The 12,366-nt window shown below is 42.2% G+C and overlaps 1 protein-coding gene across 1 annotated transcript; it reads right to left on the bottom strand.

The window, feature by feature from the left end:
• Positions 1 to 161: 161 nt before the first annotated feature.
• Positions 162 to 10,615, bottom strand: rcbtb1 (regulator of chromosome condensation (RCC1) and BTB (POZ) domain containing protein 1). The gene is made up of 12 exons (XM_053439727.1): positions 10,498 to 10,615; positions 8,200 to 8,439; positions 7,600 to 7,750; positions 7,349 to 7,515; positions 5,952 to 6,110; positions 5,758 to 5,865; positions 4,938 to 5,080; positions 4,649 to 4,839; positions 4,227 to 4,353; positions 3,972 to 4,123; positions 3,749 to 3,879; positions 162 to 1,998 (listed from the first exon to the last, which is right to left on the bottom strand). Exons 2-12 carry the CDS (start codon positions 8,323 to 8,325, stop codon positions 1,858 to 1,860), a joined length of 1,596 nt encoding a protein of 531 aa, XP_053295702.1. The 5' UTR covers positions 8,326 to 8,439; positions 10,498 to 10,615; the 3' UTR covers positions 162 to 1,857.
• Between the last annotated feature and the right edge of the window lie 1,751 nt (positions 10,616 to 12,366).

Below are 12,366 nucleotides of genomic sequence, written 5' to 3'. Positions count from 1 at the left end.
TTGACCAACAAAGTCTAATCGGTTCATTTGAGATTCCACGTGAACGTTTTTAAATAGTCTACATACGGATGGACAACCTGAAAACATGTCGCCGGTGAGGAGACCTTCAAAATCATCTCATAATGAAAAAAGGCTTGTTTACAAAAAACCAACACAGATCATTCTTGTTATCTATTTACTAGCAGGTCACAAAATGTCACTGGCACCTCATAAGTCAGTATCAATCAATAAAACATTGATTTTAAATGAGAAATATCCTGCATAGAATTGAGCAAATCCTTAAAACACCCACAGCAGTAGTGCAAAACTGCAAATGTCCCCACACAATGTGAAAACTGTAAAATAATGCTTCCAACATCCAGTAGATGTGCTTTCAACAGACTTGTAATGGCTCCATACATTTGTTACAGCTGGTAAAAGGTTGAGAGTCACTTATTGTTTTGTTGCAATATAAAAAAAACTAAATAGCTGCACAAAAATAATACTTTCCAACCTAAGCAATCCATCACTTTAAAGAGGAATCCACAGTTAAAGACTGGAAGCTCTATATGAACCACTGAAGCACATGGTCTGCAGCGTGTGGAGCGTCTAGGAAGAGTCCAAATCCACTTTTGCTTTGGTTCACGTGATTTAAAAGTGTTTTTCATTTAAATCACATTATTAACCATGGGTGTGTTTTTTTGAGTAACGTGGCAATAAACCAATCTAATTTCGGCTCAAACCCAGGGTCACATGAAGTGGGTCGGATTGGTAATAAGGAAATGCTTCTTTGCGTGTTTACTATCCTGATCATGTGACTTAAAACAACACTCGTGTGGCCTCTGACCGACGCATTTAAGACTAGAACGCCCGTGGGTGCTCGCAGGGGCATAAGTGCATTTTTAATTAAAAAAGATTGGGTGCTGGACATGACAACTGTGTTGGTCTGAAACTGGTGCAGACACCTGGGACTGGCTCAGTGTCGGGTGTAGGTTAAGGCCCTCGATCAATCACACTGCCCTGAATCTCACTTGTAACCCCAGTTTCCATATTTGGGTCAAATAACAACCAAGACACACGATCAGAGTCGTGTGTCGCAGCTGCGGAGGCAAGTCAGGAGGTAAACAAGAAGATCGGTGGTTCAATTCCCGGCTTATCTGGTCCTACACTGCATTCTGAAGTGTCCTTGGGCAAGATACTGAAGGCTGAATTTCCCCTGACTGCTGTTCCCACAGTTTGTGATAGAAGGAGCACAGTACGAATGTGTAAATAAATGGATGACTGAGACTTGTACTGTAAAGCGCCTTGAGTGCTTAAGACTAGAAAAACTCATGTGTCATTTGATATGTCAGTGTCCAGATGTCAAAAGAGCAAAGAGCCTCAACCTGAAAAGCATGATACACGATGCTGCATCCAAACTAAGGATGTGGTCTTAAAGTAAAGCAAAACATAATCATATCAAAAAAATATGAGTGCAAACCCTAAACAAGTGTCTTGGTCAATTCAACAGATAAATGGAAATAGTAAAGTAGCAAACTGGCAGAAAAATCAGTCAAAGTAACACCTTGATCAAGCGATAATAGTGTTTCCTTCACACAACATGTGTAACTGTGTAGGCAGTCAGGCACTGGGGCTCTGGACTCTGCTGTCATGCTGCTCTGTCAGCTCTATCCTCTAAAGTCAGTGGGCGCAGCTCACATGATGGAGAGTGCTTCTAGTCTGGAATGAGAGGAACAACCGATTTGACAGCGATGGTGATTATCTAAAGATCTCCACTCTGGAGCCAGAGTTACAGAAGGGATGACGTCCTTTGAGAATTCACTCCCAGAATCCCACAGCCCCCTCTCCGTCTGTTGCCATCGTTACCCCGGGCTGAGGTCAGTTTTTGAAGGCTCCGCAGCGGCTCGCTCGACAAATGAAATCCTTGAGCAAGTTGCCGTCGATCTGCCAGAAAGCAGCAGTCTGGGTGACCTCGGTCAGGTGATTCACACAGAACTTAAAGCAGAACTCCTCCAGGTCCTGGATGACAACGAGAAGAGCAGAAATAACCAACGTGTTCCTCAATTTGGTCAAGAAATGTCCAAGAAATCAACACCACTCTTTAATTATTCCACCAGTTTCTCTTGATTTTCCTCGGAGACGCCTGCTCAAACCTTTGGTCGTCGATAAGAAGATGCACAAATTGATTTCCCCCCAAATGCCTCAAGGCTTTTTCAACTCTAGGATCTCAGAGAGGACCTTGTGGTCTCACATAGTAAAAATGGTAAATGGTAAATGGATTTGTATTTATATGGCGCTTTTCTTGTCTTGATGACAACTCAAAGCGCTTTACATTACAGTTTCACATTCACCCATTAACACACACACATTCATACAGTGCATCTACTTGCAGCACTTTTGTTATTCTATGGGGGCCATTCGGGGTTCAGCATCTTGCCCAAGGACAGTTCGGCATGCAGATGGTTCAGACTGGGGATCGAACCGCCGACCTTCAGGTTGGAGGACGACCACTCTACCTCTCAGCCACAGCCGCCCCTAAAAGTGACTGTAACCTCACTGTTGTTCTGCCGGACACTTCCAGCTGTTTTCTTATTGCCTCATTTCTGTTGCCTTGTTTATGGTTTAAAGGAATAATTTGTCATTTTGAGAAATACCATTATTTGCTCTGCACCAATCTCCTGTTTCCTCCTGTTTGCAGTGTTTATGTGAAGGGATCTTTTGCATTAGCTTCATATTTGCTGTACAGTTATGTATTTTAATTTGAAAATGCACCAAATCAAACAGACTCATAAATATCAGGCCCATAAACTTACCAGATTTAAGTGGTTATAAATAGGGTTGCAAAGGGGCGGAACATTTTCGGTAAATTTTCCGGAACCTTTCCAAGGGAATATTAAGCTCGGGAATTTGGGGAATTTTTAAGGAAAAAAAATACACAAATGAAACACTGAGCAATATAAACATCATTCAAAACTCTATTTTAAAGATGTATGGAATGCAGTACACGCTGCACGTTGAATTTCAACCCTGCTCTGTGGATTTCTCCATCACATGCGCAGATAATTGCCAGCATCCTGCACACTACAGCAGGGCTATTTAGGCCTTCTGTAGTGTGCAGGAATAGTCAGGTAAGTTTCGATGATATTACTGGGGAAAATATATAAGCATGCTGATTGAGGATTGTTCATCTGTTCATCTAACCTATTTCTATTCATTTATCCATCAATTAGAAAATATTTTTAAAGACGATTTCAATTGGCCAACTATTTATATCTCTGGCATTGCCTTAGTGTTTTTTTACAAGCTTTTTTCTCATCTTATTCTACAGAACAATGCCACGTGCACTCTCATGTGTGGAGATATTTCACCCCAGCCAATGTAGAAGGAAAGGCTCTGTACATTTGCAAATACTGTGCAATGACCAATGTTAAGAATGACACAAAGATACAGAAGTATATGGTCAAGTGCCCAAAGTTGCCTCAGGGCTCAAATCAGCCTAAGACAAAACAAAATGTTTATATTTGTATATGACAAGGTTAATACAGTTTGTATAAATTACCCACACAATTTCCTGTTCAGTCCCGTTAATTCCCGTATATTCCCATGGAAAGTTTCCAGCTTTGAATATTCCCGGAATTTTGCAACCCTAGTTATAACTGACATTTCTGGATAATTGCCCAGCCATTATTTCAAGTTAAGTTAAACAAGGCTGTCTAGAATATACATATACCAAAGTATAGGACTCTGTGGACTGGTGGTGAAACCTGACCTCGGCATCATAGCGCACAGCAGCCGACAGCAGCGAGAAGGCATTTTCCACGGTGATCCCTCTCTTGATGATGTGCTGACAAAGTCGTTTCAGGCGGTTCTCACAATATGATGTCGCCAGATCCAGCAGCCCTGAGAGAGCACAGGCACAGACAAATAAATAAGAAACAACAGACGGCTACATGCCAGGATGTGAGAGTAAGCAGCACGTGTGTGAGTCTGACCAATAGCATCTTCAGGGGACAACTCCACGTCGTCCGTGTAGAGGAACTCCAGGAAGGAGCGGTACACCGGGTAGGAGAACTGGTCGATTTCAATCACCTCCTTCATGTCCTCGTTCCAATGGGACTGAAACATGGATCTGAAGTGTTCACACCTGCAGAGTATGTGGTTTAATACAGAGCTATAAATTCTATCTGATACTTCCAAGATTTAATAGAACAGCTGTGAGATAAAAAAAAAAAAAGAAGAAGACCAACCTGATTTTGAGAACTGCTTTGTGGACGTAGATGTATTTACCATCGACACAGAACTTGAGGTCGGCCGTCTCTGGGTTGTCAAACTCTTTCTTCAGAGACTGAGCCACAGTCAAGAAGTCATCATGCTCTGGAGCAGGAGAACACAGCCGCCCCCCCACACACACACACACACACACACACACACACACACACACACACACACACACACACACACACACACACACACACACACACACACACACACACACACACACACACACACACACACACACACACACACACACACACACACACACACACACACACACACACACACCAATGTCTGGCATTAGAAAGATAAAAACTATGCTTATGTCAAATTAACTGGTGCAGTGCTTTAGTTACTGCATCGCAGGGCACTTTTCCGTTCCTCCTTTTCTCACCCATGGAGAGAAGCTTCCACATGACCGAGGGGGTGGCGAAGCACGCGAACACATCGTCAGTGCAGGTAAAGTGTGTGAGGTGGGGCAGCACTATCGACTGGCCCCTGCACTGGCCCCACATGAACACCTGACCACTCTGCGTCTTGGCAGCAGACGTGTGCGTGGAGTGACAGGCAGCGACCTCTACGATTCTGTCGGAGAAGAAGAGTAATCAGTCGATCACAGAGTGCGAGACCCAAGAGAGAGGATCGATTGTTTTTGTCTGCTGCGACGTCACGGCCTCGCTCACCTCTCTTTCTCGGTCATGATCTGAACTGGGCTCAGCTGGTTGCTCTTGTTGCCGGTGCCCAGTTGTCCGTATGTGTTGGCGCCCCACGCATACAGCAGCCCCTCATCGGTCAGTGCCAGGGAGTGGGCGTAGCCTGAGACAATCTGGAGGGTACATGCCGTTACATTTTACTTAACCTCCTGTTTATATACAACTCTATTTCACTTTCCTTGTTTTATCATGTTTGAACTGTTTTTATGTGACGCACTTTGATTGTGCTATATAAGTTAAGTTGGAAACAACTGGTTGATAAATGGGTTGTAGTCTGATGACAGAAAATCTCCTACTAATAATAGTTCTGAAGAAAAACTGTTGTGACTTCATGTGTAAGATGAGTCAAAATCCAGTGTGAATCACACTAACATGGAAACAGGCTTCACTGTATCACCACACTTTAATAACTGTATTTCTCTTTTTTTACATCTACTGAAGGCCTTTTTATTCTTCAGGTGCATCAGTTAATATGATCTTTTATATCAAAAATTTGTTTGAATGATGACATTTTTTTTATTAAATCTAGAAAAAAATTTTTACCACAGCATCTTCAATTAATGATAAATAAGATGCTATATATCTAACCCTATTGCATGAATTTTAGAATTTCCTTCTGAAACCATTCAGAGAAAGAAAATATTGAAAGAGAATCTACAACTGAGGAGAGTCTAACTGAACAGGTCTGAACTGTTCATTGTGTATTATAATATTGTGTTTTATCAGATCTCAGTGTCCATGTATACCAAGAGATTCATAGAAGTATGTTTTTGTGGGGGTCATTTCAAACCTGTTGCACACATAAACCCTGCAAAGCCATAAGTCGACAGGGGGTGAGCTGGTTCCCGTTGTTTCCCAGTCCCAGTTGACCGTTCCCGTTATAGCCCCAACCGTACACCTGCAGTGACAGGAAGAGAAAGTTTTCTTTGGCTGGATTTTACTAGAAAACAACGTTTATACTTCAAGTGTGAACCAGCAAATCACCTCTCCGTTGTCCACCACTGCCAGAGACGAGGTCTGACCACAGACGATACTGACAGCCACCTTGTTCTGCAGGCAGCTGGAGACTCTGCGGGGGGTGGGCTGGTTCGCTGTGGAGCCTGAGCCCACCTGACCACAGTTGTTGTAGCCCCACGCGTACACCTGGAAGAGAGGAGGATGAGAGGTGAGACGATACATTCAAATGCTGGAGAGATAAAGAGCTCTTTTAAAAAGGAGGCAGGTTTATAAGATCTTCAGATTCTCCTCTGAACGATGGAGGGTTTAACATCCTCCATCTCTTCTTGTTAATAGATATAAACATGCAACTACCACCAGTGCTCAGCTCAGATAACGTGACTTTAGTTGGGAATCAACAGTTCAAATATATCTTCTCAGTTGTTATCCAAACAAACGTTGTGCCTTACTGATGCTAGTTTTCTACCTGTAATCAAAGTGGGTCATCTGGACAGAGGGCCCTTCACTGGAGGACAGTGGGTATTGTAGTTTACAGAATGTTGCATCATAACACACCAGCTTATACTAAGGGTTTGACAGTTTGGGGGATGTAAGTTTGATTCGATTCACATATTCTGTAGCATGAAATATGAAGCGGCAACTGAACACAAAGACTGGAAACAGGTGCATGGCTCTGAAAATTATAATTGTATGTTATGTAAAAGGTTTAACGGGGGGAGGGGGTTATGTATGGAGGTTCTATTTCTGAAGCTGCTTTCCGGCACGCAGAGCTCAGGATATCCTCCTGAAGTTATCCGGAGGGGCTCCATGTCCCCCCCACCCCCCATCCCCATGTTGCACCAGCCCTCACCCCAACGCTTCAGAGATTTTCCTATTGTTGTGAACAACTATGATGAAAGTCCGGAGCCAATTGTCCAGACGACTCAAACAGCTTAAATTTGCTGGCAGCTTGACATTAATTAATGTACGAACATGAATGTGGCTTCAATCTTCTTATTCGTCTCAGGAATTAACTACTTTCCCAAAATGTTGAACTACTCATTCAACAACTGACAAATCTCAAATGATTCAAAGTCGTCTTGTTTGTGTGTTTAATCGGTTCCAGACAAACTGTTGTTGTATCTGGGGAGAATCAGGCTAACACAGACAGCCTGACTGTACGGTGCATGAGAAGACGACCGTGTTAAGTAGTTAGAGGCACAATGGATTCCTTTTGGCCAAGCTTAGCTTTCGGTTTCAGTTCAGGAGGATCAACTCCTGCTGTGATCGGACTTAGGGTCTCATAAGGGTCTGTGTGACTAAGCGCTGCCTCTGAACAAAGCTGAGTCACCTGTGTCATTACACGGGTTTTATACAAGCTTCCATTCTGCTCTGTGAACACTTTTACTGTAAAAGCAACCATTTGTTTCACCGCAGACACTTACTTCTCCTGAGTCAGTCAGAGCCATTGAGTGGTGAGAGCCACAGGCCACTTCTGTGACCTTCTTATTGAGCAGGTTGGCGGACACGATTACTGGGGCGACTCCTTGGTTGGTTGTCCCATTTCCCAGTTGGCTGTATCCATTATGTCCCCAGGCAAACAGTTCTCCGTCTGAAACACAGAGAGATAAGTTCTCCTGCTGCACTTTCTGTAACCCAACTGTGAAAAGGAGGATTAAAGGTTTAGTGCAGCTACCCTCTGTGGCCAGCAGGACGTGGGGTCCGCTGCCGTAGCTCAGGCTGACCACCTTCCTCCCACTCAGGAAGTCCAGCTTCTTGGGGACAACGGTGCTCTGGCTGTCCCCTGTGCCCAGGCAGTTACTGCAATTCAACCCAAACACATAGACCTGAGAATTGAAAGAGGAGGGAGAGAAAAAAAAAAAAACCGAGCATGTAATGTGGATCAGTGATAAGCAGGGCTAAGCAGAGGCAGTCTGAGTCAGCTGAGGAGGTAACAGGTCACACAGCTGACACACAAACAGGAGCAGTAGCAGGCACCGCTGATGAGAGCTGCCGGTGGTGGTCGGGTGTTGTCAGCCCTCCATAAATAGACACACACACATTCACACTCAAAACAAACTACCGGACAGGGGTGGAAATATAACCTTCTGGCAGCACTGACACAGAGAGCTGAGGAGCTCTGGCTCTGGTGCTTTAAAAAGCGGTGTCGCAGAGCAAACATCACATGTAAGATTAGTTATTGGCCTGTTTCACTACTGGTGTTGTATGAAACTGTTCTAAACAACAACACAGCATAAAACACAACCACAAGTTTATTTTCCCCGTGACCTCTCACCTCATCATCACTGGTGATGTAGATGGCCTCGTTTGCAGACGTTCCAAACACGCAGGCCTTCAGGATGGTGGAGAGCTCCTGAGGCCCCATCAGGCTGAAGAGGGGCCATTTGGTTACATCCACCATGATGCCCTGGCTGTGAGTCTGTGGAGGGAGCAGAGGGGTGGAGGGATGAACCTCAGCCCTCAGAGGTAGAGCCGGGGACCGGGGGGGCAGAGCAGCGGGTCTGGGTGGGCCACACTGCAAAATGGAGCATCAGATAATAGTCTATGAACTCACACCCTGGTCTGGGGATAACCACATATTGACACATGGTTTAAGCTTCGGGAAAACTGCCATTTACTGCAAAGTCAAAAACACTGTTCAATGGTGAAATGTTTGGGAGAAACGGCCGTCGCACACAAACACACTGATGTTCAGCTTAGCAAGAAATGACGTTAAATCCATGATCTCACTGAGGAGATTATAGAGAGAAATTGGGTCATGTGGTGTAACATTAGCCCCAAGAGATCAGGGCCGGTATGCATAAAGCTGCTCAATATACAATTTTGGTTATAAGTGCTTTAAACGTCGTAAAGAGTGATGTCATTTTTTACCTCAAGCCTTGTAATTAACTACACGACTATGGATAAACCTTCCTAGGAGTAAGGACTCTGTGACAGCTCCCAAATCATTAAAGAGATCTAGAGGTTTACTAGCCTATAGTACACAGGCAGAGGATATCCACTGTAAGAAAAGGGGAAACTATTAAATATCAAAAGACTTTTCCTAAGACCATGGCTGAGCAGTGGAACAGACAAGACTCTCCATGTACGAACTTTAACCTTCTCTGGCCTTTCAAAACAGAAAAATCCCTTAAAATAAATGACAGTGTATCAGGTGCTTTTTGTGAGAACATACCTGAGCAGACACTTGTGATTTTTTAATTGGTTAGGCAGACGCAGAGACACAGGCAGAGGTGATGAGACAAACCCTTGAACTACATCACTAAACCCGACATTACAGCTTGATTTAACTTATTCTGTACACTTATCTGTATTGCAGTATTTTAATCTGTGAACCTATATTTTGTTTTGCCATTTTACGCTTCGTTATATTCTATTTCATTACATTGAAGGAAATTTACTTTTTACAACATCAAACACAAAAAAAGCCACAGTAAATATTTGCTGTGATTTTACATATGAGAAAATGGCAACGTTAGAGATTGATACTGCAACAGGACATACATTTTACAATTTTACTTGTGATTGTGTATTTTAGTAGTGTGGTGCTTGCAGCTTTCTCTTGTGAATGGGTCTGATTACTGTGTTTCACCACTGATATACCAAATATCTCAATAATTAATATATGAATAATGGAAGACACAAGTTACATGTTTGAAATAACTTATATTATATTGATTATTCTGACTTTAGTGTTTGTAATTGAACATTCTAAGCCCCAACACTCAAATAAAACTTCATGTTTTAGACGACACAAATTCAGTGTAAATCTGAAGAGCATCTCCTGTCAGATCTGTCTGGTTAAATTAAAAGTCCGGATGCTTTCACTTGCACTTTGAGGAGGGAGTCGTCATCCAGCTATTTTCATTATTGATTCATCTACTGGTTGTTTCCTTGATTAACTCATATTGTATGTCATCTATAAAACCTACACTGATTTGTCTGACCTCCAGTCCATCATCTAAATAATATTTAGTTTAAGAAAGGGCCTCAAATCATCACATTTGATTAGCTGGGAAGGAAAATATTACTAATTTCTCAGTCATTTCCTGACCAATGAATTGACTAATCATTGCAGCTCCTTTTGATATTCACTGTGTGACTTGTTTTCAGATTATAAATGGATTTAAAGGGTCATGTGATTGGTTGAGAGGTGAGAGGACCATGATAATCACCAGGGAATAAATAATACAGGACATGGAAAGAGGACAAGTATCTCAATGAAACGATATGAACTCCCATTTATTTAGCTATATTATGTCACAGATGGTTTAAAGAGAGTGAAACCAGGTCAGGGAGGTTTTTATTTAGCATTAATCCTCCTGCACCTGAGAAGTGAGTCAGATTAAACACAGCTCGCTGCTACATGAACAGTTCGCTCGATGGCTGATGCTGCTCATTGTTTAAAAAGCAGTGTTCAGCAAACTGACACAACAGAGAAGTGAAGGGAGTCGATCCGCGAGGAGAGTCAGAGCGAACGTGTTGTTGTTCTTCTAGCAGCTGTTAGCTAGTTAGCCCGAGTTTAACAGATTCTACTAGCGCTAACACGAACAAACTGGTCAGTTGAACTCACCTGCTGGTTAGTTAAGTTAGTTAGGTCCTGGTCTGGTGTCGTTAACGGTGAACAGGTAGTTAGAGGAGGGCCGCTCCGCAGCGGCTGCCATAGTCCGCTCCTCTGCTCCGGATCTATGCGGAAGTGAGGGAGGAAAATAATGTCACGTGATTACAACAGACCCAAATAACCGATTACAGACGGTGTTCATGTTGGCTCGATTAGACTGAGCCAGCGATGATTTTTACTTCAAATATTCTTATTTTAGATAGTCTCATCGTCCAGTCTATAGAAAGTAGATTCATTTCAAATTTTATTTTATCTACAGTCTCATGGTTCATTCCGTAGACCTTATATAATATATTTTTTTTATTTAAGATCATTTCAAGCAAGTAACATTTCAGCCATTTCCCACATAAAGATCAATTTAGTAATAAGTATAAGAAGGAAGTGCTCAACTGTTTTAATTAAGAAAAAGTACAAATAATTACGCTAAAACCGAATCAAATAAAAGTACATAATTAACTTTTCTACTTGAGTAAAAGTAAGCAATTATAAATATATGTTTAATATACATAAACTATTACAAGTAAAAGTACTTGACAAGTGTACCTTTTTCTTTTCTATTTCTAATAAGTGTTGGCCCTGAATTACAAATCACAACAAAACACAACAGCTAATAAAAAAAAAAATGGAAATGCTGACAATTTTTTTATGTTTTTATTTTCTTTTAAAATGACAAACACTGCATCTGTCTGATCCGCCACAATGATCTGTTTTGTGATTCACCCTGTGATTTGTACTTCAGGGCTGTCGTACTAATGGAATGGTCCACTACATCGTTATGGCTTGAGTCTTGAGGCCTACAAGACTGGACCACCTGTTATTTAATTGAAATAAGAGGGATTCCATAAATTGCAAACCATTTCAATTTACATCTTATGTTCAGGTTTATTCGGGAAATTGAAATAAATTGTTCAGGGTCTGTGGGATCTACTGTAGATCCAAAACCACTTTCAGTTACACAAACCCTCAGGAAGCCAAATTAGGCCCCTAGAGTCACTTTGCTCAACAACACAAGTTCAGCTAGAGGACAGTATACCACTTACCAAACAAACCTGTTTGATACACGGTGATCCCATTCCAAGGCTTCACTGTTTCCCAATACTCAGCAGGGATAATACACATGCCAGTCTGATATTTCTGGTTGAATATATCAGCATTCATTCAAAAGCCTTACCAACAACGAGGAGAATCCAGGTCCATAAACAAATAATGACCCAGTGATACCATCCTATTATCTGTTGCCATATGTCTCTACTGTAAGGAACAAAGAAAATCTATGGGAGGAGTAAGAGACATTAAACGTTGGAAAGGAATGGATCCATCCATTCATAATCTATACCACTTATCCTTTGAGGGTCACTGGGGGAACTGGATCTGATTCCAGCTGACATTGGGTGAGAGGTGGTGTGCACCCTGGATGGGTCACAGGTCCAACATACACAGGTCCAACATACACAAACAACCATTCACCCTCACATTCACTCATATGGTTAATATGAAGTCTCTTATTAACCTAATGCCAAATGCATGTGTTTGGACTGTGGGGGAGACAGAAATCTGCCCAAATCTGTCTCTAACCTTCTCTCGATTCCCTGGAATCCATCCTGTTAAATGTTTGTCACTTTGACACTCATGCAATTAAAAAAATAACCGACTGTGTGAATTGAAACACTTGCAAGCACGGAGGATCCAGTGGCTAAACATCAAGTTTATTTTGGTTAGGATCAGAAACACAGATCATGTCCTGAGGGCGAGATGAGAGGCAATGATATCAAAAATCCCCTGACTGAAATATGGTGATGAATCGTTTTTTGTGTTCGAGAG

The sequence above is a fragment of the Pleuronectes platessa genome, chromosome 14, assembly GCF_947347685.1.
Source record: "Pleuronectes platessa chromosome 14, fPlePla1.1, whole genome shotgun sequence".
In the NCBI taxonomy this organism is placed as follows: Eukaryota; Metazoa; Chordata; class Actinopteri; order Pleuronectiformes; family Pleuronectidae; genus Pleuronectes; species Pleuronectes platessa.
Note: the sequence above shows the minus strand (reverse complement) of the source record. Positions and strands in the feature narration are given on the sequence as shown.

Bases quoted from the DNA above. Each gene is read 5' to 3' on its own strand.
- rcbtb1 (XM_053439727.1), bottom strand. From the start codon at position 8,325: ATGGTGGATGTAACCAAATGGCCCCTCTTCAGCCTGATGGGGCCTCAG. The intron at 4,840-4,937 runs GTGAGCGAGGCC...CTTCTCCGACAG, and splicing joins ATCATGACCGAGAAAGAGAG to AATCGTAGAGGTCGCTGCCT. The intron at 4,124-4,226 runs GTTGGTCTTCTT...CATACTCTGCAG, and splicing joins AAAGCAGTTCTCAAAATCAG to GTGTGAACACTTCAGATCCA.